Raw genomic sequence first — 21,839 nt, 5'->3', positions numbered from 1 at the left:
TCTTTCGTGGAAGCAGAGATGCCACTCATCACGCGGCTTCCAGTAAAGAGGGCCTGGGACCCTCAGGGGACCCTCAAGTTCCCAGACTCCCGGTCCACGTCCTTGCCATTGTGCTGGCCGAGGGGCCCCTCAGCCCACGTGGGGGCCAGGGAGAGGGTCCTGCCTGTCTGGGTGTGCCCCCGTGGTGGGCCCTGGAGGCTCCAGTCTCAGGGAGAGGAAAGCCCGGTCTGCCTTGACCTCCTCACTGACGTCTCCGGGGTCTCCAGGGCTTGGCCCAGGTTTCCCAGGGCTGCGCTGTGCTCCCTTGGTTTCTGGAGTCCCTTGCAGATAACAGACAAGAGAAGCACGCCTGTTGATCTCTAGCCTGTGAATTATTTACTGTTCCTGGAGTGAGTGGTGGAAAGCCCTGCGAGGGGTTGGTTCACAGGATGAGGCCTCACCTGGAGAGTTTGTCTAGTTTACTCCAAGCCTCATGTACCTTTCAGTCGCTCCCTGAATCACTGTCTTCGGTGGGTCAGGACGAATCCACTGCCTGGGCCTGGGCCTGGGCCTGGACCAGTGCTCGTCAGGTCTGCTGTGTGGGGCCTGGGGGCGCTTGCACATGTGGACTGGCAGCTCATCAGGAAGAGCTGGGGAAGGCCTGAGACCAAGACAGCCTCTGGCCTGGAGGAGGCATGAGGCCTGGGCAGCCACATGGCTGGGGACGGTGTGAGGCCCAGGTAGCCTCTGAGGGCAGGGGGTGGCATGAAGTCCAGACAGCCCCTAAGGGCTGGGGAGGCACAAGGCCCAGGCAGCCTCAGGACTGGGGAGGCGTGAGGCCCAGGCAGCCTCTGGTGCTGCTGCATTGCTCCTGGGCAGCCTGGGGGGCCACAGGGCGTCTGGAGGCATCTGCGAGTGTCTGGGCTGTCCCAGCTGACGTGGGTCATTTGCTCCACAGGCCACCAGCTTGGGCTCCCCACGGCAGGCAGCAAGTGGGACTCGGGGAACCCGGCTGTCAACCTGTCCACGGTGGCAGTGATGCCCGTGTCAGAGGAAGTGCCCCTCACCGCCTTCGCCCTGGAGCTGGAGCACGCCCTCAGCGCCATTGGTAAGCCTGGGCCTCCCGGCCTCCAGCCGTCCTTGGGTTCTGGGCCTGCGGAGGGGGGGTGCCGGCTGCCCTCTGTCTTCAAGGGGACGCGGCGATGGGTGGCCGGGGCTCAGGTGGGGTCAGTGTTCCGTAGTGTTTCCAAATTTCTGGCAGCTGTTAAATCTGGGGATTCAGGGACAAGGAGTTGAATTTCCTGAGAACTCAGAATTCTGCGGTATTCAGGTATTCTGTAATCTTTGCAACATTTTATTTACAAGTTTCCATGTGATTATAGAGACCAAGATAATAGGAAGTCAGTTTTCTGTGGGTTTAGGGTTATACTAAGAATTTCAGTGTTGTCTTGGCAAAATAATGCAATAATAATGAATGTGGCCGGGCACGGTGGCTCATGCCTGTAATTCCAGCACTTTGGGAGGCAGAGGTCAGGAGTTCAAGACCAGCCTGGCCAAAATGGTAAAACCTCATCTCTACTAGACATACAAAAATTAGCCGGGCATGGTGGTGCACGTCTGTAATCCCAGCTATTGAGGAGGCTGAGGCAGGAGAATCACTTGAACCTGGGAGGTAGGGGTTGCAGTGAGCTGAGATCACACCATTGCACTGCAGCCTGGGCGACAGAGTAAGACTCCATCTCTAATAATAATAATAATAATAATGATAATGCAATTAATGTTGTATAATTATTATGAAACAATATATTGTGACAAGAGTATTTCAGAACCATGTGAAAATGCTCTCTCCTGATACAGACATTTGGTAATAGAAAACAAATGCAAAAAATGTATCATGTAGAAAGATACTACTGTAAACATCTAATATTTAAAAGTTATTCTCAGCCAGGTGCGGTGGCTCACACCTGTAATCCCAGCACTTTGGGAGACCGAGGCGGGCGGATCACCTGAGGTCAGGAGTTCAAGACCAGCCTGACCAACATGGTGAAACCCCATCTCTACTGGAAATATAAAAATTAGCCGGGCATGGTGGCGGGCACCTGTAATCCCGGCTACATGGGAGGCTGAGGCAGGAGAATCGCTTGAACCCAGGAGGTAGAGGTTGCAGTGAGCCGAGATCGCACCACTGCACTCTAGCCTGGGTGACAGAGCAAGACTCTATCTCAAAAGTAAATAAATAAAAGTTACTCTCAAAACAAAATTTTAAAACACATAAAGCATGGATTGCCTTGTCTGATGACCTTGACCGTCATTACATGACACATATTCCCAGTATATGCAGAAAATCGTACTAATTTCCAGTGACATCAGTCAGAGTATTCCAGGTGCATCCAAAAACGTCTTCTAGCAGTGCGGTGGAGCTGTACTGCTTCATAGAAACTAGTTACCTTTAAAAAACACTTTTTCGCCGGGTGTGGTGGCTCACGCCCTTAATCCCAGAACTTGGGGAGGCTGAGGTGGGAGGATCACTTGAGGTCAGGAGCTCGAGACTGACCTAGCCAACATGTTGAAACCCCGTCTCACTAAAAACACAAAAATTAGCTGGGCTTGGTGGTGGGCGCCTGTAGTCCCAGCTACGAGGGAGGCTGAGGCAGGAGAATCGCTTGACCTTGGGAAGTGGAGGTTGCAGTGAGCTGAGATGGTGCCCTTACACTCCAGCCTGGGCAACAGAGTGAGACTCCGTGTCAAAATAAACAAAAAAACCACTTTCTTTTGAAATAATTATAGGATTGGAGAAATTGTAGAATAGTAAAGAGAGACCCCATGTTCCCTTCGCTGGGGCTCCCTCACGGGCAGCGCGTTAGGGGGTAACATCGAGGCTGGGACGTTGGCGTTTACGCCATCTGTAGACCCCTCGGGCCCCAGCAGCCCGTCCGTGCCCTCCTGGGTGTGTGCGGTGCGGTGTGACGTGGGTGCCGTTTCTGTGACCTGCACCACACAGGGCCGTGGGGCCGCTCTGTCACGGAGGAGACCCTGCAGGTGGCTGCCACGTTGTCACCCAGCACCCCAGCCTGCCGGCAGCCAGGGACCTGTTCTCGATCTCTATAATTTCGTCATTCTGGGAAAGTGATAGAAATGGAACCACACAGTGTAGCCTCTGCAGACGGCCTTCTCCCACTCAGTCACGTGCACCCAGGTTCCTCCTGGCCTTTTTCTGGCCTGGAGCTCAGTTCTTTTTGGTGCTGAGTCATCGTCCGCTGCCTGGACGCACCAGTTTATCTGTTCATCTACTGGAGGGCATCTCGGCAGCTTCCAGGGTTTGGCAATTAGGAGTGAAGCTGCTGTAAACACCTGTGTGCGTGCTTCTGCGTGGACAGAAGTTTTCACTTCCCTTGGGTAAACACCAAGAAGGGTGATTGATGGCCGGGCGCGGTGGCTCAAGCCTGTAATCCCAGCACTTTGGGAGGCCGAGGCGGGCGGATCACGAGGTCAGGAGATCGAGACCATCCTGGCTAACACGGTGAAACCCCATCTCTACTAAAAATACAAAAAACTAGCCGGGCGAGGTGGCGGGCGCCTGTAGTCCCAGCTACTCGGGAGACTGAGGCAGGAGAATGGCGTGAACCCGGGAGGCGGAGCTTGCAGTGAGCTGAGATCCGGCCACTGCACTCCAGCCTGGGCGACAGAGCGAGACTCCGTCTCAAAAAAAAAAAAAAAAAAAAAAAAAAAAAAAAAAAAAAAAAAAAAAAAAAGAAGGGTGATTGCCGGATCCTGTGGTCAGAGTATGTTTAGTTGTAGAAGAAACCACCGGGCCGACTTCCAGTGAGGCCGCACCGGGCTACAGTCCCACAGCAGCGAGCAGGTTCCGGCTGCTGCATGTCCCACCGGCACTGGGCTGGATTTTGAGCTCAGAGCTGGGCCTTGGGTCCAGGGAGTATTCCAGGTCAGTTGTCAGAGGGGCCCTTATCTTGTGTGCCTCCAGGAAACAAATGTTGCCAGTTAAGGCAAGGCACAGGACACATTGATCTGATCTCTAGCTGTTTGTTTTGTTTGTTTGTTTGTTTTTGAGACGGAGTCTCGCTCTGTTACCCAGGCTGGAGTGCAGGGGCGCGATCTCGACTCACTGCAAGCTCCACCTCCAGGGTTCACGCCATTCTCCTGCCTCAGCCTCCCGAGTAGCTGGGACTACAGGCACCTGCCACCATGCCCAGCTGATTTTTTGTATTTTTAGTAGAGACGGGGTTTCACCATGTTAGCCAGGATGGTCTCGATCTCCTGACCTCATGATCCACCCGCCTCGCCTCCCAAAGTGCTGGGATTACAGGCGTGAGCCACGGCGCTTGGCCAATCTCTAGCTTGTAATTAGAATTAGACCTCTCTGCTTCCCACACATGAGTCTCTGGGTCCTTTCCCACCTGGCACTGCCAAGCAGCACCCCCTCAGGCTGAGCCCCTCATCTTAGCTTCTCCCCCAAGCCTCTGGTGGCTGTGAGGCCAGGGCTGACGCTGGCGCCCCTGGTTGAGAAGGGCCCTGACAGCTGTGCCCACATGGAAGATGCGTACGAACAGGCATCTTGACACTGGGGACCCTGGCCTCTTGGCGTCTGGCGCCTCGATGATCTGGGTTTGGGAAATTATGTTATCTCCCATCGTACAACCTTCCCTGCCTTGCACACGTGGCAGGACATAGAGATGCCACTGCTCCTTGTGCTGGAGGAGACCGAGGCTCAGAGAGGCTGCCCAAGGCCTCCTTCAGGGCAGAGGGGAGGTAGCATCAGGCCACAGGCCCTTCCGCACTGGCAGGTGAAGAAGGCTTGGCAGTTGCGCTGAAGGGGAGCAGGCCTTGGGGGTGGGGAGAGGACTCTCACTGCCTTGCTTGGCGTTGGTGCCTTGCTCAGCCTTGGAGGTGGGCGGCCTGGGCAGGCTCCATTACTGGTGATGGTATTTTCAGGCCCGACCCTGCTGCTGACCAGTGACAACATAAAACGGCGCCTCGGCTCCGCTGCCCTGGACAGGTGCGTGCCGTCAGCCCCGACTCCCTCCTCCCAGCCGGCCCAGTGCAGCCCTGAGAGGTGTCCCCACTCTGTCACGTCCGGCATCTGCACTGCAGCTCCTCATCCGGCACACCGGGGTGTGAGGGCTGATGACATGACGCCCCTCACCAAACACACACTGGGCAGCAGTGACCTGCTGGGCACTGTCGGGCCTCCCAGGAGATCCTGGCCCCCGCTTCCCACCTGGGCAGCCCGGGGTCTCACCTTCCCCCGCCTGCCCTGCAGTGAGCCTCAGCCTCTGGGCTTAACGGCAGCCTGTGCTTGACCACCTAGGCCCTGAATGACTCACTGCGAACTAGAGATAGCAAGAAGTGCTGGGCCGGGAGGGGAAGGGGCAGCAACTGGTGCTGGCCTCTGCTGCCTCTTTCCACTGGGGACACGCACTAAGAGTGCCAGGCCCCTGCGGAGTAGTGAGGTCCTCCCTCTGCGGCCTGCAGTGTCCACGAGTACCGGCTGTCCAGCTGGCTGGGGCAGCAGGAGGACACGCACAGGATCGTGCTCTACCAGGCAGACGGCACGCTCACACCCTGGACCCAGCGCTGCGTGCGCCAGGCCGACTGCATCCTCATCGTGGGCCTGGGTGACCAGGAGCCCACAGTGGGCGAGGTGAGCACGGGGAAGGCCAGTGGAGCTGGGGAGAGCCCTCTCTTCAGAACCTCCTGTTTCTCTTTTCCTTTGAGTGAAATACTGCACAAACTCAGAAAAGGACAGATAATGAGAGCCAACACTCAGATATCTGCTACCCGCGTTTTAAAAACATGGTGCTGTATTGACCTCCAGCGGTGCCAGCACAGGCAGGGCAGGTCTCCAGCGGTTCCAGCACGGGGCAGGGCAGGGGCCCCACGTGGCCTCTTGTGAAGTCAAAGCCTCTGGTCGCCTTTCGCACTTTTACAGCCGGTACAGGAAGCCCTTTCCAGGTCTCACCTTTTACATAAACGGTGCCCTATTTTATGTCGTCTGAAGTTTGCTCTTCTCCACAGCATTTAGGTTTCAGCGTCGTTCCTGTTCCCCTCGCTGCTTTTTCTGGCTACTTAGTTTTCTTCTTGTGAATGCCTCACCCTCTGCCTCTGCATCCTCAGCCAATGGGAACAGCCTTGTGCAGGCACCTTCTGGACGCCAGCCCCAGGCTGTGTCTGCAGGTTCCCAGATGGCAGCAGATCGCTGACCCGATTGCCTGTGGACCTTCCACCTGGCCATTGCTGCAGGCGAGGCCTCGGGCTCACGACTGCCCAGTCCTGTTCGTTCTCCAGCTTCCTGCCTTCAGTTCGCGTTTCCGTCTCCCTCCTCTGCTCCCTGCTCTGTTCTCATCACAAGCCTGCCTGGGCTAATCCTGGGGCAGCTAAAAATTCCTCCTCTCTGATGTATGTTCCTGTTCTGCAGCTAGTGATGCTCCCTTGTGAGGGTTTGTTTGCAAAATACCTCATTCGAAAAGGTTGCTGTATGTGTTTATGAGGCAGTGTTAGAGAAACAGAAAGAGGAGGTGTCCCCTCCTGCCGTGCTGACCTTGCCCGGCACCGTGGACGGACGGACCCCTGCCGTCACAGCTTCGGCAGCGCCAAGACCAGGCCACAGCCAAGTTGCTTTGCAGAACCCGGGCGCTGCTCCCGGGGTCCTGCCCTCAGACCCTCTGTGCTGCCCTCAGCTCCATCCTGCCCCGAGTCGCAGGCTCTCCCGGCTGGCAGACACGTGGGCTCTGCCTTTCAGCTGGAGCGGATGCTGGAGAGCACAGCTGTGCGTGCTCAGAAGCAGCTGATCCTGCTGCACCGGGAGGAGGGCCCGGCGCCCGCCCGCACCGTGGAGTGGCTGAACATGCGGAGCTGGTGCTCTGGCCACCTGCACCTCTGCTGCCCACGCCGCGTCTTCTCCAGGAGGAGCCTGCCCAAGCTGGTGAGGCGGGGAGAGCCAGGAGGCCTGCCCGTGGCTCTGTCATTCATTTCCTTGAATGTCCGAAGCTGCCTTCACATTCCCCACCTGATTTCCTGACACCTGCGCTCCCTGGGCCCTTCCTGTGCTTGTGAACGTGACCCTGCCTCACGTCTCCTTCCTCTTGCCCTTTGGGCCTCTTGTGGCCACGGCAAGGTGACACCCCCTGCAGCTAGGAGGCAGCCAGCAGGGTGGGGGCAGCCACAGGGCGGCCATGGGGCTGGGGGCTCACCGAACCCTGGGAGATGGGCCTGACGTCAGGGGAGGGGCAGTAAACCCTGGGGGATGGGCCTCACGTCAGGGCTGCTCAGGGCTGAGGCTGAGGCCCCACATCCGGCCGACGAGGGTGTCCTCAGGCCAGCACTGCTCCCTCCTTTGGGCAGAAGACCCTGAGACTTTTATTTTTTATTTATTTATTTATTTATTTTTTGAGACGGAGTCTCGCTCTGTCGCCCAGGCTGGAGTGCAGTGGCCGGATCTCGGCTCACTGCAAGCTCCGCCTCCCGGGTTCACGCCATTCTCCTGCCTCAGCCTCCTGAGTAGCTGGGACTATAGGCGCCCGCCACCTCGCCCGGCTAGTTTTTTGTATTTTTTAGTAGAGACGGGGTTTCACTGTGTTAGCCAGGATGGTCTCGATCTCCTGACCTCGTGATCTGCCCGCCTCGGCCTCCCAAAGTGCTGGGATTACAGGCTTGAGCCACCGCGCCCGGCCCCTGAGACTTAATTCCAGTGTCCTCAGGCAGCCCTGGGGCCTGAGGGTGAGAGGTGTCTGGAGGCTGCTCATGCTTCACAGCCCCCAGCCCACAGCTCTGTCCAGGAACCCGCACCCTGAAAGCACCATCTGCTGCAGGATTGGGGGACCCCAGTGGGGACAGCTCTGAGGAAGCCCTCTGGCCCCCCACCCGGGCCCACTCTCTTGCCCACGTACCCTCTGCCAGTGTCCTCCCCCCAGTAGCTGAGCTGTCTCTGGGGCCCGGCCCGGGCACTGAGGTGTTGATCAGTCTTATCAGGCAGGGCGTGATGCATGCTGGGGAGGATTTGGGGTCAGTTTGGGTTAGAAGTGGAGGAAACTCCCCCCAGTCAAGCCAGGATGCGAGGTCTCGGCCGAGGGTGGGGCCCCGCACCAGCCCTGCCTGACGGCTCTTCCCCCAGGTGGAGATGTACAAGCGCGTCTTCCAGCGGCCCCCGGACCGACACTCAGACTTCTCCCGCTTGGCGAGGGTGCTGACGGGCAACGCCATTGCCCTGGTGCTTGGGGGAGGGGGAGCAAGGTGAGTGCCCCCCGCTTCCCACGCACTCCTCACGGTTGTGTGTGTGGTGACAGTCACCCCCTCGGGTGCTGGGCGGTGCTGGGTGCTGGGGCGGGGGTTGTCACCCGAAGACAAGGAGACCCTCAGGCCGCCTGTCCAGACCTAGCGCACATGGTGTGCCCACTGACACCCAGAGTGGCCCTGGTTTTATTATGGCCAGTTTAGTAGAAGACATATCTCGTTTTGACTGCCTTTGCTTACAAGTGGCTACTTGGACCAGGCACGATGGCTCACGCCTGTAATCCCAGCACTTTGGGAGGCTGAGGCAGGCAGACCACGAGGTCAAGAGATTAAGACCATCCTGGCCAACGTGGCGAAACCTAGTCTCTACTAAAAGTAGAAAAATCAGCTAGGCGTGGTGGCGTGCACCTGTAGTCCCAGCTACTCAGGAGGCTGAGGCAGGAGAATTGCTTGAACGTGGGAGGCAGAGGTTGCAGTGAGCCAAGATTGCGCCATTGCACTCCAGCCTGGGGACAGAGCAAGACTATGTCTCAAAAAACAAAACAAACAAACAAAAAAAGAAGTGGTTGCTTGTTGGCCCTTTGCGTCTCCTCTGAAATCTCTGCTCTTTCCTTAGCTGGTCTTTCCGGGGTCTGGTGAGTTTCCTTCACTCTAATACTTGATAAAGAATGATCTGCTCTCTGCCAAAACTGAGTCTTTCAGGGACTTTAATCCCAGGTCACTCCTCCCCTGCCTTGTCATCAGACACCACCTTCTCCTGACCGTGAATAGATACACTTGGCACCGAGATGGAGCCCGGGAGCCCCAAGGAGGGTGGGACAGGCACGTGCCCCTCTGCTGAGCCAGGTGTGCATAAGGGGCAGGGCAGAGCCTCCTACTGTTGCCCCCAAATGAAGGGAGGACGCCGAGGGGTGCCTGGGCAGGGGTCCAGGCCGGGGCTGCCCTGCTGGGGTGGGGCCTCTCTGGCAGCCTCTCCCATCTCCCACGGAGTGCCAGCACTGCTACCCAGGGAGGAGCTTGGAGGTAGCCCCAGGGCCTCAAGGATGCTTCTGCTGGCCCCAGGGCAGGCCCCTGTCCGCCCCTGGGGCTGGTCCAGGTAGCGAAATGCCCACTGCATCCTGCTGTATAAGGGACTTGCCACCTCCTCTTGTGCCATACTTTCTCTTAAACGCTGCAGAAGTTGGCCTAGAGCAGTTCAATGGCTTACCTGAGGTTGTCAGGCTGGGGACAGGACCCAGGTCTCCTTCTGTGGGTCTGGGACAGTGCAGGGACTTGGAGCAGTTGAGCCCACACCCAGACCTGACTTGCAGGCCAGATCAGCAGCATTTTTAATGAGAACGTAGCTTTGATCAAGATAATACTTAGAAGCTGTAAGTATTTCTTAAGGCACATAACTGCAGGCCCTTGCCCTCCCTCCAGCACCACGTCCAGAGCTATCCCAGAAATAACCACTTCCCATGTTTTGGGCTGTCTGCTTGTCTGTATCTCTAAATCGCATTCCTATTCTAAGTTTTTGTTTTGTTTTGTTTTTGGTTTTAGATTGTTGACTTCTTAACCGCCTTCCACACCTGCAGTCAGAGTCTGTCCATCTCCAACTATCGATCAGTCACTCATCCACGCATCTGTCTCCCTCCTTTCCACTCAAAATCCCAGTGTGGGCCGGGCGCGGTGGCTCAAGCCTGTAATCCCAGCACTTTGGGAGGCCGAGGCGGGCGGATCACAAGGTCAGGAGATCGAGACCACAGTGAAACCCCGTCTCTACTAAAAATACAAAAATTAGCCGGGCGCGGTGGCGGGCGCTTGTAGTCCCAGCTACTCAGGAGGCTGAGGCAGGAGAATGGCGGGAACCCGGGAGGCAGAGCTTGCAGTGAGCCGAGATCGCGCCACTGCACTCCAGCCTGGGCAACAGCGTGAGACTCCGTCTCAAAAAAAAAAAAAAAAAAAAAAAAAAAAAAAAAAAATCCCAGTGTGGTTCCATCACTAGTTAGCCAGCACTCACTGTCTATGTCGTTAGGACAGTGTGGGTGTCCCTCAGAGCTAAGTCACATCCTGTCCTATCCTATGATTGAAGTTCCTTCCTTGGACTTAATAATTTTCACATTTGTTCAGTTTTCTGGGCATCCTTAGTTTACCCAAGGACACCGGGGCAGGCATTAACCTCCTCTCGGTATGTTCGGACACACCACTCGTCTCTGTTCAGTTTTCAGGAGTCGTCCTCCCTAAAGCCCTCTAGCCTCCTCCTATCTCCACTGGTTGCTTTCTAGCGTGCTGCTGAGAAGTTGCCCTGGAATTTTCTTTAACCGCCATCCTAGAAACTACCTTCGTTTCTCTCCTGTGTTCAGTTCCATTTCCTGTAATTTCATGTCTTCTTCTTCATTGGTTTATTCCTCATTTTGGTGGATATATGCTCTAGAAATTTCCCTAGGAGGAGATGCATGGAGAAGTAAACGTTTTAAGAGCATGCATATCAGCAAATGTCCTCATTCTGTTCCCACACTTGTATGATAGTTTGGCTGGGTATAGAATTCTAGATGGAAATAATTTTCCCTGAGAATTTTAAGGCATGGTTCCATTGTCTTTTTAGTTTTTTGTATTGTTGTTGAGAAATTTAGTGCTGTTTTTATTCACAAGGCCTGTTTTTTCTTCTGGAACCTTGTAGGAGATTTTCTCTTTTTTAAAAACAAAACAGAGTCTCGCTGTGTTGCCCAGGCTGGAGTGCAGTGGCAATCATAAGCTCACTGTAGCCTCAACTCTCAGCTTCAAGCAGTCCTCCCCACTCAGCCTCCCAGAGTGCTGGGATTACAGGCGTGAGCCACTGTGCCTGGCCTGAGACTCTGCATTCTTGGTATTCTGAAAGTGCATGATGACGGGCCTTCATGTGGCTCTTTTTGCATCCACTGACAGTGGATTCCCAGTGGACTCTTTCAAATTTGGAAACTCACAGGCTTCAACTCTGGGAAATTTATAATTTTTCTAAATGAAAATGTTTACCTCCCTCTTTTCTGTGTTCTCGCTTCCTGGAGCTACAGGTGCCCACCACCAAGCCTGCTAATTTTTTTGTTTTTTTATAATTTTAGCAGAGACGGGGTTTCCCCATGCTAGCCAGAATGGTCTCGATCTCCTGACCTCGCGATCTGCCCACCTTGGCCTCCCAAAGTGCTGGGATTACAGGCGTGAGTCACTGCGCCCAGGCGTTTTTTTTTGAGACAGGATCTCTCTGTCACCCAGGCTGGAGTGCAGCGGTGCAGTCAGAGCTCACTGCAGCTGGAAGTTCCTGGGCTCAGGCAGTCCTCCTGCCTCAGCCTCCTGAGTTGCTGCGACCATAGGTGCAGGCCACCACACCTGGCTAAGTTGTTTTTCTTTTCTTTCTTTCTTTCTTTCTTTTTTTTTTTGGAGAGAGAGGGTTTCACCATGTTGCCAGGCAAATCTCAAACTCCTGGGCTCAGAGGGTCCTCCTGCCTCAGCCCCCCAAAGCGCTGGGATTACAGGCATGAGCCACTGTGCCCGGCCTTCCTGGAGCTTCTGATGGTCAGATTTGGGGCATCTTAGATGGATCTTCTAATTTTTAGTCTTTTCTCTCCCCTATTCTTCATCTCTGTCCTTTTGTTCCACTTTCTGGAAGATTTTTCTCAAATGTGTCTTGCAGTTGATCTTTTCTGTGACAATGTCCGAGCACGTTCCCCGCAGCCCCCCGCGTTCCTCCGGGTTCCCCCGCAGCCCCCCGCGTTCCTCCGGGTTCCCCCGCAGCCCCCCGCGTTCCTCCGGGTTCCCCCGCAGCCCCCCCGCGTTCCTCCGGGTTCCCCCGCAGCCCCCCGCGTTCCTCCGGGTTCCCCCGCAGCCCCCCGCGTTCCTCCGGGTTCCCCCGCAGCCCCCCCGCGTTCCTCCGGGTTCCCCCGCAGCCCCCCGCGTTCCTCCGGGTTCCCCCGCAGCCCCCCGCGTTCCTCCGTGTTCCCCGCAGCCCTCCGTGTTCCTCCCAGGCGGCGTCGCGCTCCTGAGAACGCGCATCGTGGGCTTTACTTTGCCCGCCTCGCTCGCTCAGGTTTTCCACTGCGCGCCTGTTGGTGTCTGGCGTTGATCACGCGACATAGCATGCCTGAGATTTGTCTGTACTCCTGTACCTGGCGCTGCCGGGTACACTCACCACACTTTGCTTCTCCCCCGTCCTGTTGATGGATGGTTGGTTTTCTGGTCTTGGTTATCACAAACAAAGCTGTTATCACCAACTCTTTTGTTTGTCTGTTTTGAGACAAGATCTCGCTCTGTAGCCCAGGCTGGAGTGCAGTGGCACGATCTCGGCTCACTGCATCCTCCACCTCCTGGCTTCAGGTAATTCTCCTGCCTCAGCCTCCCCAGTAGCTGGGGTTACAGGCACCCGCCACCACGCCCAGCTAATTTTTGTATTTTTAGTAGAGATGGGGTTTCACCATGTTGCCCAGGCTGGTCTCGAACTCCCGACCTTAAGTGATCCCCCCCCCCCCCTCAGCTTCTCAAAATGCTGGGATTACAGGCGTGAGCCACCATACCCAGCCCAACTCTTCTTCAAATCCTTTTGTGGACATGTTTCCTTTCCTCTTGGGCAAATGCCCAGCAGTGTAAGTGCCCGGTCATGGCACAGTTGTATCGTTTTACACTCCCACCAGCAATGTCTGAGAGTTCGAGTGGCCCACATCCCTTGGTAACGGCAGTATGTTAAATTTTGCCCATTCTAATGGTCTGCAGTGGTGTCTCACTGTGATTCTAATTTGCATCCCTCCAAAGACTGATGAGTAGAACACCTGTTCATGAGCTTGCTGGCCATTTGTGTATCTTCTTTTGTGGAGTATCCTTTTAAGTTCTCTATCCATTTTGTAATAGGTTTTTGTCTTTTACTACTGTATCGAAGGAGTTCTTTATTCTGAACACAAGTCTTTTGTGGATACATTTATTGCTGATACTGTCCTCAGTCCAGGCTTTTCTTCTCATTTTCTTAATGGCCTCTTTGGATGAACCATTTAAAATTTTGATGAAGTGTGATTTTCCGGTTTTTTTATGGTTATTAATTCTGGTGTCCTGAGAGGTTCCGTCTATTCCAAGGTCACAGAGGTATTCTACATCTTCTGGAAGCTTTTCCAGCCTGTACGTTTAAGTCTGTGAGCCACCGCAAACTGATTTTCATGACTGGTGTGAGGTGGGAGTCCACTTTTCCCATGTGGTGTCTGATTGCTCTGAATGATATGGTTCGGCCATGTCCCCACCCAAATCTCACCTTGAATTATGACTCCCATAATCCCCACGTGTTGTGGGAGGTACCTGGTGGGAGGTAACTGAATCATGGGGGCGGGTCTTTCCTATATTCTTCTCGTGATAGTCTCATGGGATCTGATGGTTTTACAAAGGGCAGCTCCCCTGCACACATGCCCTTGCCTGCCACCATGTAAGATGTGCCTTTGCTCCTGCTTTACCTTCCACCATGATTGTGAGGCCTCCCCAACCACATGGAACTGTGAGTCCATTCAACCTTTTTTTTTTTTTTTTTTTTGAGATGGAGTCTTGTTCTGTCACCCAGGCTGGAGTGCAATGGCACGATCTCGGCTCACTGCAAGCTCCACCTTCTGGGTTCAAGCAATTCTCCTGCTTCAGTCTCCTGAGTAGCTGGGATTACAGGCACGTGGCACCACACCCAGCTAATTTTTGTATTTTTAGTAGAGATGGGGTTTCACCATGTTGGTCAGGCTGGTCTCAAACTCCTGACCTTGTGATCCACCCACCTCAGCCTCCTGAAGTGCTGGGATTACAGGCATGAGCCACCGTGCTCAGCCTGAAAATATATATATATATATATATATATTTTTTTTTTTTTTTTTTTTTTTTTTTTGAGACGGAGTCTCATTCTGTCACCCAGGCTGGAATGTGGTGGTGCAATCTCAGCTCACTGTAACCTCTGCCTCCCAGGTTCAGGTGATTCTCCTGCCTTAGCCTCCTGAGTGGCTAGCATTACAGGCACCTACCAGCACACCCAGCTAATTTCTGTACTTTTAGTAGAGACAGGGTTTCACCATGTTGGCCAGGCTGGTCTCAAACTCCTGACCTCAGGTGATCCACCCTCCTCGGCCTCCCAAAGTGCTGGAATTACAGGCTTGTAATTTATAAAGAAATGAGGTTTAGGTTGGGTATGGTTGCTCAAGTGCTGGGTAATCCCGCTGAGCCCCGTACCCGCCTAAACCTCATTTTCTTTTTTGTTTTTTTTTTTTTTTTGAGACGGAGTCTCGCTCTGTAGCCCAGGCTGGAGTGCAGTGGCCAGATCTCAGCTCACTGCAAGCTCCGCCTCCCGGGTTCACGCCGTTCTCCGGCCTCAGCCTCCCGAGTAGCTGGGACTACAGGCGCCCGCCACCTCGCCCGGCTAATTTTTTTGTATTTTTAGTAGAGACGGGGTTTCACTGTGTTAGCCAGGATGGTCTCGATCTCCTGACCTCATGATCCGCCCGTCTCGGCCTCCCAAAGTGCTGGGATTACAGGCTTGAGCCACCGCGCCCGGCCCCTCATTTTCTTTAGAAATAACCCAGTCTCAGGAATTTCTTCAGAGCAGTATGAAAACGGACGAATATACCTTCCCTCCCTCCCGAACTGCTGAGGCCCCCGTCAGATCCAGTGGCCCTGCAGGTGTGAGCCCGTCTGGACCTTGCTGGGTTCCATTGGTGTGTTTCTCTATCCTTAATGACAGTACTACACTGTCTTCATTACTGTAGCTTCATAGTCAGTCTTGGCATTGAGGAGTCACGTAGTTCCTTCCATTTTCCATTTTTCTTTAATTGTTTTGGCTGTCCTAGGCCCTTTGCATCTTCATGTGAATTTTAAAAGCAGCTCGTCAGCATCTCCAAAAAGAAAACCTTGTGAGATTTGGATGGGGGAATATGTCGAATCTGTACATCATTAGTTGACAGCATTGAGCCTTCCAGCCCGTGATCTAGATGGATCTCCCCGTGTCCTTAGGCCTCGCATAGTGGTGATCAGCCATGATTTGCGATCTTCAGTGTAGACGTCTTGCACATCTTTTGTTGTTAACTATATTTCTAAGGGTTTTACAGGCTTTTAAAAAACTATTATAAATGGTATCTTTTTTTTTTTTTTTTGAGACAGAGTCTTGATTTTGTCACCCAGGCTGGAGTGCAGTGGTGCGATCTCGGTTCACTGCAATCTCCGCCTCCTGGGTTCAAGCAATTCTCTGCCTCAGCCTCCTGAGGAGCTGGGATTACAGGCACCCGCCACCACGCCCGGCTAATTTTTGTATTTTTAGTAGAGACGGGATTTCACCATCTTGACCAGGCTGGTCTTGAACTCCTGATCTCATGATCCACCCGCCTTGGCCTCCCAAAGTGCTAGGATTACAGGCGTGAGCCATTGTGCCTGGCTGTAAATGATATCTTTTAGACTTCATTTTCAAATTTTTTGTTGCCAGTATATAGAAATACAACTGATATTTATAAACTGATCTTGTGTCTTACAACCCTGCTAAATTCATTTCTTCTTCTTTTTTTTTTTTTTGGAGACGGAGTCTCGCTCTGTCGCCCCGGCTGGAGTGCAGTAGTTGGATCTCAGCTCACTGCAAGCTCCGCCTCCTGGGTTCCTGCCATTCTCCTGCCTCAACCTCCCGAGTAGCTGGGACTACAGGCACCCGCCACCTCGCCCAGCTAATTTTTTGTATTTTTAGTAGAGACGGGGTTTCACCGTGTTAGCCAGGATGGTCTCGATCTCCTAACCTCATGATCCGCCCGCCGCGGCCTCCCAAAGTGCTGGGATTACAGGCGTGAGCCACCGCGCCCAGCCAATTCATTTATTCTTGTAGCTTTGTTGTAGATTCTTTTTGACTTTCTACACACATACTTATATTTTCTGAGATTCAAACAGTATTTTCTCTTCCCGTCCAATATGCATATGTACTTTCTTTTTTTTTTTTTTTTTTTTGTTGTTGTTGTTGTCCCAGATTTATTGAAAATAATATAGCACTGCAGAAAAAATTCAAACAGGTCCCCGAGGCGTTTTGAAATTCATCCCAACTGTAGGCTGAGTGACCTGCAGGTTGGACAGACTGCCGAAGTCCAAAAGCTTCAGCATTTCCTTAGTGTCAGGATCTACTTCAATGATCTCCTGATCCAGGGCTGAGACCTCGGGAACGTAATTGTCTCTCCTTTCTCTCTACTCCTCCTGCAGCTTGATGGAGATACCTCTTACAGGGCCTCTCTGAATCCGCTTCATCAGATGGGTGACATAGCCTGCTATCTTGTTGCGGAGCTTCTTGCTGGGGATAATGGCGATCTCCTCGCACACGCGCTTGTTCGTGTGGAAGTCGTTGCCCAGGCGCATGTAATACTTCTCTATGATAACCCGGGCCGCCTTCTTCACGGTTTTGGTGTGAACGCGGCCCATGTTGGCGGGTCCTTGGTAAAGAGGCGCATATGTACTTTCTTTCTGTTTCTTTTTCTTGCTTTACTGCGCTGGTCAGAACCACCAGTGCAGTGTGGATAGACATGGGGGGCGTGGACACCCAAGCCTCATTCCCAGGCGTGGGAGCAGGTGTTCAGCCCACTGCTGAGTGTGATCTTGGTTGTCGGCTTTTTGTGGCTGCCCTTGGTCAGACTGAGGAAGTTCCCTTTTATTCTCAGTTTCCTAAGGTTTTTTTTGTTTTGTTTTGTTTTGTTTTTGTTTAGACTTCATTTTCAAATTTTTTGTTGCCAGTATATAGAAATACAACTGATATTTATAAACTGATCTTGTGTCTTACAACTGATCTTGTGTCTTGTTTTTAATCATGAATAGTTGTTTTTGTGACTCTATTGAGATGATTGTATTTTCTCTTTAATCTGTTAATGTGTTAATTACATTGATTTTCCAATGAAAATCAACATTGTGCTCCTGGGACAGACCTGTTTCGTCATGATGTTGAAGTTATCCTGTTTGTATACTGCTAGATTCTATTCAAACCTGAGTTAAGACTGGACTGAAATTATCCTTTTTTGAAATGTCTTTACCGGGTTTGGTATGAAGGTTTGTTTGCTGGCTTCATAAGCTGAAATGGGAAGTTCATCTTCTTTTCCTATTCTCTGGAAGGTTTTAAAAAAAATTTTTATTTTTGCTTATTTATTTTTATTTATTTTTTTTGAGACAGGGTTTCATTCTATTGCCCAGGCTGGAGTGCAGTGGCATCATCGTAGCTCGCTGCTGGGATTACGGGTGTGAGCCGCTGAGCTCAGCCAGAATGGAATCTGTAACTTTTAAATCCCCACAAAGAAAGTTTCATGTCCAGATGGTTTCACCAGTGAATTTTATGAAACATATAAGGAATAAATAAAACAAAATTTACATAACACCTTCCACAGGCCAGGCGCGGTGGCTCACACCTGTAATCCCAGCACCTTGGGAGGCCGAGGAGGGAGGATTTCCAGACCAAGAGTTCCAGACCAGCCTGGGCAACATAGTGAGACGCCGTCTTTATAAAAATGAAAAGATTAGCTGGGCATGATGGTGTGTGTCTATGGTTGCGGCTACATGGGAGGCTGAGGCAGGAGGGGAATCACTTGAACCCAGGAGGTTGAGGCTGCAGTGAGCTGTGATCACGCCACTGCACTCCAACCTGGGCAAGAGTTAGACCCTGTCTAAAAAAAAAAAAAGGATAGATTAAATTTATTTAATCTTTACTAAGTTACAGTACTACTCAGATGCTCTATTTCTTGTGTCATTTTGGTAAGTTAGGTTTTTCTAAAAATGTGCCCATTTTATCTGAATTTTTCTACTTATGGCATGAAGCTGTTCAGTCTTTTTAACTAAAGCATCTGCGCCGATGTTCCCATTTTCTTTCCTGTTCATCATTGATGCTTTCTCTCTTTCATTTCCTGGGTCGGTCTCACCAGGGCTATCCATCGAATTGGTCCCTCCAACACCAACTTTCATCTTTGTCAATCTTCTCTATGTTTGTTTTTGGCTCTGTAAGTTGTGCTCTTATCTTTGTTATTTGCTTAATTTTACTCTCTTTTATTTAAATTGTTCTTTTTCCCCTAACATTTAGATAAGCAGACATTGCCTATAAAGAAACAGATAGTAAATATGTACTCTCTCCCAACCACTCAGAGGACAGAAAAGTTAAGGTAACACGTCTTTTATTTTCTCAGCCTGGCTTAAAGCTTTTTTCATCGCCTTGGGTTTTTGACAACATGGGAATGGTTTTCTTTTGATTTATGTTAGGATTTATAATGCTTCCTGATTCCGACGCCTGACGTCTGTCTCTAGAACATGCCCCACTGTCCCTTCAGATACGGCTCCCTCCCCATCTGCTTTCTGTGGCTCCGATTACACATACATTAGAGTTTGGTGCCAGATCCCATGTTTCCCAAATTCCTTTACAGATTTTGTAAAACAATATTTTACATATTCTATCCTTTTGATGCTTCATGATTCAATGAATATTTTCTTCTGACCCATCTTGTATTTTACCATTTCTCTCTTCAGCTGTTCTGTTCTGCTGTTAAGCCTACTCATTGAGTTTTTCATTTGTTATTATATTTTTCACTTCTAGAATTTCCATTTGGTTTTATGCCAGAATTGACACTCTTGTTTTTAATTCCTTGAATTTGTTTTTGTTTTTTGAGACAGAGTTTTGCTCTTGTTGCCCAGGCTGGACTGCGATGGCATGATCTCAGCTTACCACAGCCTCTGCCTCCCGACTTGAACCTGTTTTTAAGGCTCTTACCTGAGTATTTAATATTCCGTGGCAGTATTACATATGGTTCTTTTTTATTATGTTAAAATACACATAGCATGGCCGGGCATGGTGGCTCACGCCTATAATCCCAGCACTTTGGGAGGCTGAGGCGGGAGGATCACGAGGTCAGGAGATAGAGACCATCCTGGCTAACACAGTGAAACCCCATCTGTACTAAAAATACGAAAAAATTAGCCAGGCATGGTGGCGGGCACCTGTAGTCCCAGCTACTCGGGAGGCTGAGGCAGGAGAATGGTGTGAACCCGGGAGGCGGAGCTTGCAGTGAGCCAAGATCGCACCACTGCACTCCAGCCTGGGTGACAGAGCAAGACTCCATCTCAAAAAATATATATATACACACACATATATATACACATGTGCACACACATATATTTTATATATATATTTTATATTTATATATATTTTATATATAACATAATATATATAACAATTTAGTATTTAACCATTTTTGAGTATCCAATTAAGTATTAATATATTAATATAATTAATTATACAATATTGTTGCAATGTTGTGCCACCGTTACCACTGTCCATTTCCAGAACTTTTCTTTAGACAGGGTCTCGCTGCAGTCCAGGCTGGAGTGCAGTGGTATGACGTCAGCTCGGTGCAGCCTTGACTTCCCACCTCAAATCTGCCCCTGTGATCCAGTTACCTCCCACCAGGTCCCTCCTCCAACACTGGGGATTAAAATTCCACATGAGATTTGGGTGGGGACACAGAGCCAAAGCACGGCAAACGCCTCCAGGGCCTTTCTCTGCTGTGGCTGGCGTCCAAGTTCCCTCCTTAGAGCTGGGTGCTCTTCCCTTGTCTGCTTTATACCCATTCATCTGCTGATGCCACCTTTCGGCTCCTTGCACGCTTTAAGCATGGTCATTGTAAAAGCCTGCTCTGTATCTCTTATCTGGGTGTACTCTGGGCCCACTTTTATTGTCTGGTTTTTCTTTTGGCTATGAGGCCAAAAGAAAAGCCTATATGAGGCTTTTCTTCTCATATGACTGGTAATCTTTGGTTGAGTAGTGGACATTCGGTATGAAAGCAGCAGCAGTGATTGGAGGCCCTGGGTGCTGGCTGCCTCGTCTCGGGGGTGCTCCCTGGTCTACATTCAGCTCACCTGACTCCTGGGGTGCTGCCCCTCAGGACGCTTCCCAGGCTTCTCCGTTCCAGGGCGCCTCAACTCCAGTTTTCCCACCACCTCTCAGATGCCCTGCTGGAGGCAGCCGTGTTTGTGGGTAGAAGAGGCCAATGCCAGTCATCTCTCAGGATACCCTCCTCCCCATCCCAACCTCACAATCCCTCAGTACCTCCAGAAGGAGGGATTTCATTTATTTTATTTTATTTTTATTTATTTATTTTATTTATTTTCCATTTTCTATTTTTATTTATTTATTTATTTATTTTTTTTTTTTGAGACAGAGTCTCGCTCTGTCGCCCAGGCTGGAGTGCAGTGGCCGGATCTCGGCTCACTGCAAGCTCTGCCTCCCGGGTTCACGCCATTCTCCTGACTCAGCCTCCTGAGTAGCTGGGACTACAGGCGCCCACCACCGCGCCCGGCTAATTTTTTGTATTTTTTAGTAGAGACGGGGTTTCACTGTGTTAACCAGGATGGTCTCGATCTCCTGACCTCGTGATCTGCCCGTCTCGGCCTCCCAAAGTGCTGGGATTACAGGCTTGAGCCACCGCGCCCGGCCTTTTATTTATTTTTTTGAGATGGAGTCTCACTCTGTCACACAGGCTGGAGTGTGGTGGTGCAGTCTCAGCTCACTGTAACCTCTGTCTCCTGGGTTCAGGTGATTCGCCTGCCTCAGCCTCCCGAGTAGCTGGGATTACAGGTGCGCACCACCACGCCCGACTAATTTTAGTATTTTTAGTAGAGATGGGGTTTTGCCCTGTTGGCCAGGCTGGTCTCGAACTCCTAGCCTCAAGTGATCTTCCCGCTCCGGCCTCCCAAAGTGCTGGGATTACAGGCGTGAGCCCAGAAAGAGGAATTTTAAATTGCATCTGGAGTCCCTCTCTGAGTCAGCGTCTCTGCCTGTGGAGGAGTTGGGAACTGAGGATGAGCAAGTGGTGGCAGGTGGCCACCTCTGAGGCTCTGCAGGGCACAGCCTGGGCCTCGTGCTCACTCCTCACTCTGTGTCCCTGGCTGGTGTAGAGGCTGTGCCCAGGTGGGCGTTCTCAAGGCCTTGGCGGAGTGCGGCATCCCCGTGGATATGGTGGGAGGCACATCCATCGGGGCCTTCATGGGTGCCCTGTACTCTGAGGAGCGGAACTACAGCCAGATGCGGATCCGGGCCAAGCAGTGGGCTGAGGTAAGCAGGTACCCACCACCCTCACTGGAGCACAGCCCCCAGGTCCATGCTGGTGCTGGGGGACGCTGGGGCCGTTGGCCTCTGCATGTGGCTCTGCAGGGCCCTGCCCTTGAGGAGGCTACACCCCGAGGCCTCCCAGTGCAGCTTGTGAGGGAAAGGAACAGCAAAGAGAAGGCACGAATGCAGGTTGGTGGTAGGAGGCGGTCTGATCCATGCCCCGGTCTGAGATGGTAGAGATGATGGTGGGAGGTGGTCTGATCTGTGCCCGGATCTGAGGTGGTGGAGGTTGGTGGTGGGAGGCGGTCTGATCCGTGCCCGGATCTGAGTTGGTGGAGGTTGGTGGTGGGAGGCGGCCTGGGTCTGAGGTGGTGGAGGTTGGTGATGGGAGGCGGTCTGATCTGTGCCCGAGTCTGAGGTGGTGAAGGTTGGTGGTGCGAGGCGGCCTGGGTCTGAGGTGGTGGAGGTTGGTGGTGGAGGCGGCCTGGGTCTGAGGTGGTGGAGGTTGGTGGTGGAGGCGGCCTGGGTCTGAGGTGGTGGAGGTTGGTGGTGGGAG

At 52.2% G+C, this 21,839-nt stretch overlaps 2 protein-coding genes across 6 annotated transcripts in view; one reads left to right on the top strand and one right to left on the bottom strand.

Moving 5' to 3' along the window:
• The window catches only part of LOC105471996 (patatin like phospholipase domain containing 7), an 86,522-nt gene that overhangs the window by 57,712 nt on the left and 6,971 nt on the right, over nucleotides 1-21,839 (top strand). For all 5 annotated transcript variants that reach the window (XM_071078668.1, XM_071078667.1, XM_071078669.1 and 2 more), the window contains 6 exons: nucleotides 938-1,087; nucleotides 4,930-4,993; nucleotides 5,470-5,638; nucleotides 6,737-6,919; nucleotides 8,108-8,226; nucleotides 21,130-21,286. In XM_071078668.1, coding sequence (XP_070934769.1) covers nucleotides 938-1,087; nucleotides 4,930-4,993; nucleotides 5,470-5,638; nucleotides 6,737-6,919; nucleotides 8,108-8,226; nucleotides 21,130-21,286 — 842 coding nt within the window. The remainder of the gene's footprint in view (nucleotides 1-937; nucleotides 1,088-4,929; nucleotides 4,994-5,469; nucleotides 5,639-6,736; nucleotides 6,920-8,107; nucleotides 8,227-21,129; nucleotides 21,287-21,839) is intronic.
• Nucleotides 16,157-16,637, bottom strand: LOC139358247 (small ribosomal subunit protein eS17-like). Its single transcript, XM_071078695.1, has one exon. The coding sequence runs from the start codon at nucleotides 16,627-16,629 to the stop codon at nucleotides 16,399-16,401; it is 231 nt and encodes a 76-aa protein (XP_070934796.1). The 5' UTR covers nucleotides 16,630-16,637; the 3' UTR covers nucleotides 16,157-16,398.

This window comes from Macaca nemestrina, chromosome 14 (genome assembly GCF_043159975.1).
Source record: "Macaca nemestrina isolate mMacNem1 chromosome 14, mMacNem.hap1, whole genome shotgun sequence".
NCBI classification, from domain to species: Eukaryota; Metazoa; Chordata; class Mammalia; order Primates; family Cercopithecidae; genus Macaca; species Macaca nemestrina.
Note: the sequence above shows the minus strand (reverse complement) of the source record. Positions and strands in the feature narration are given on the sequence as shown.

What these genes read in the sequence shown, in the direction of transcription:
- LOC139358247 (XM_071078695.1), bottom strand. Translation starts at nt 16,629, where the DNA reads ATGGGCCGCGTTCACACCAAAACCGTGAAGAAGGCGGCCCGGGTTATC.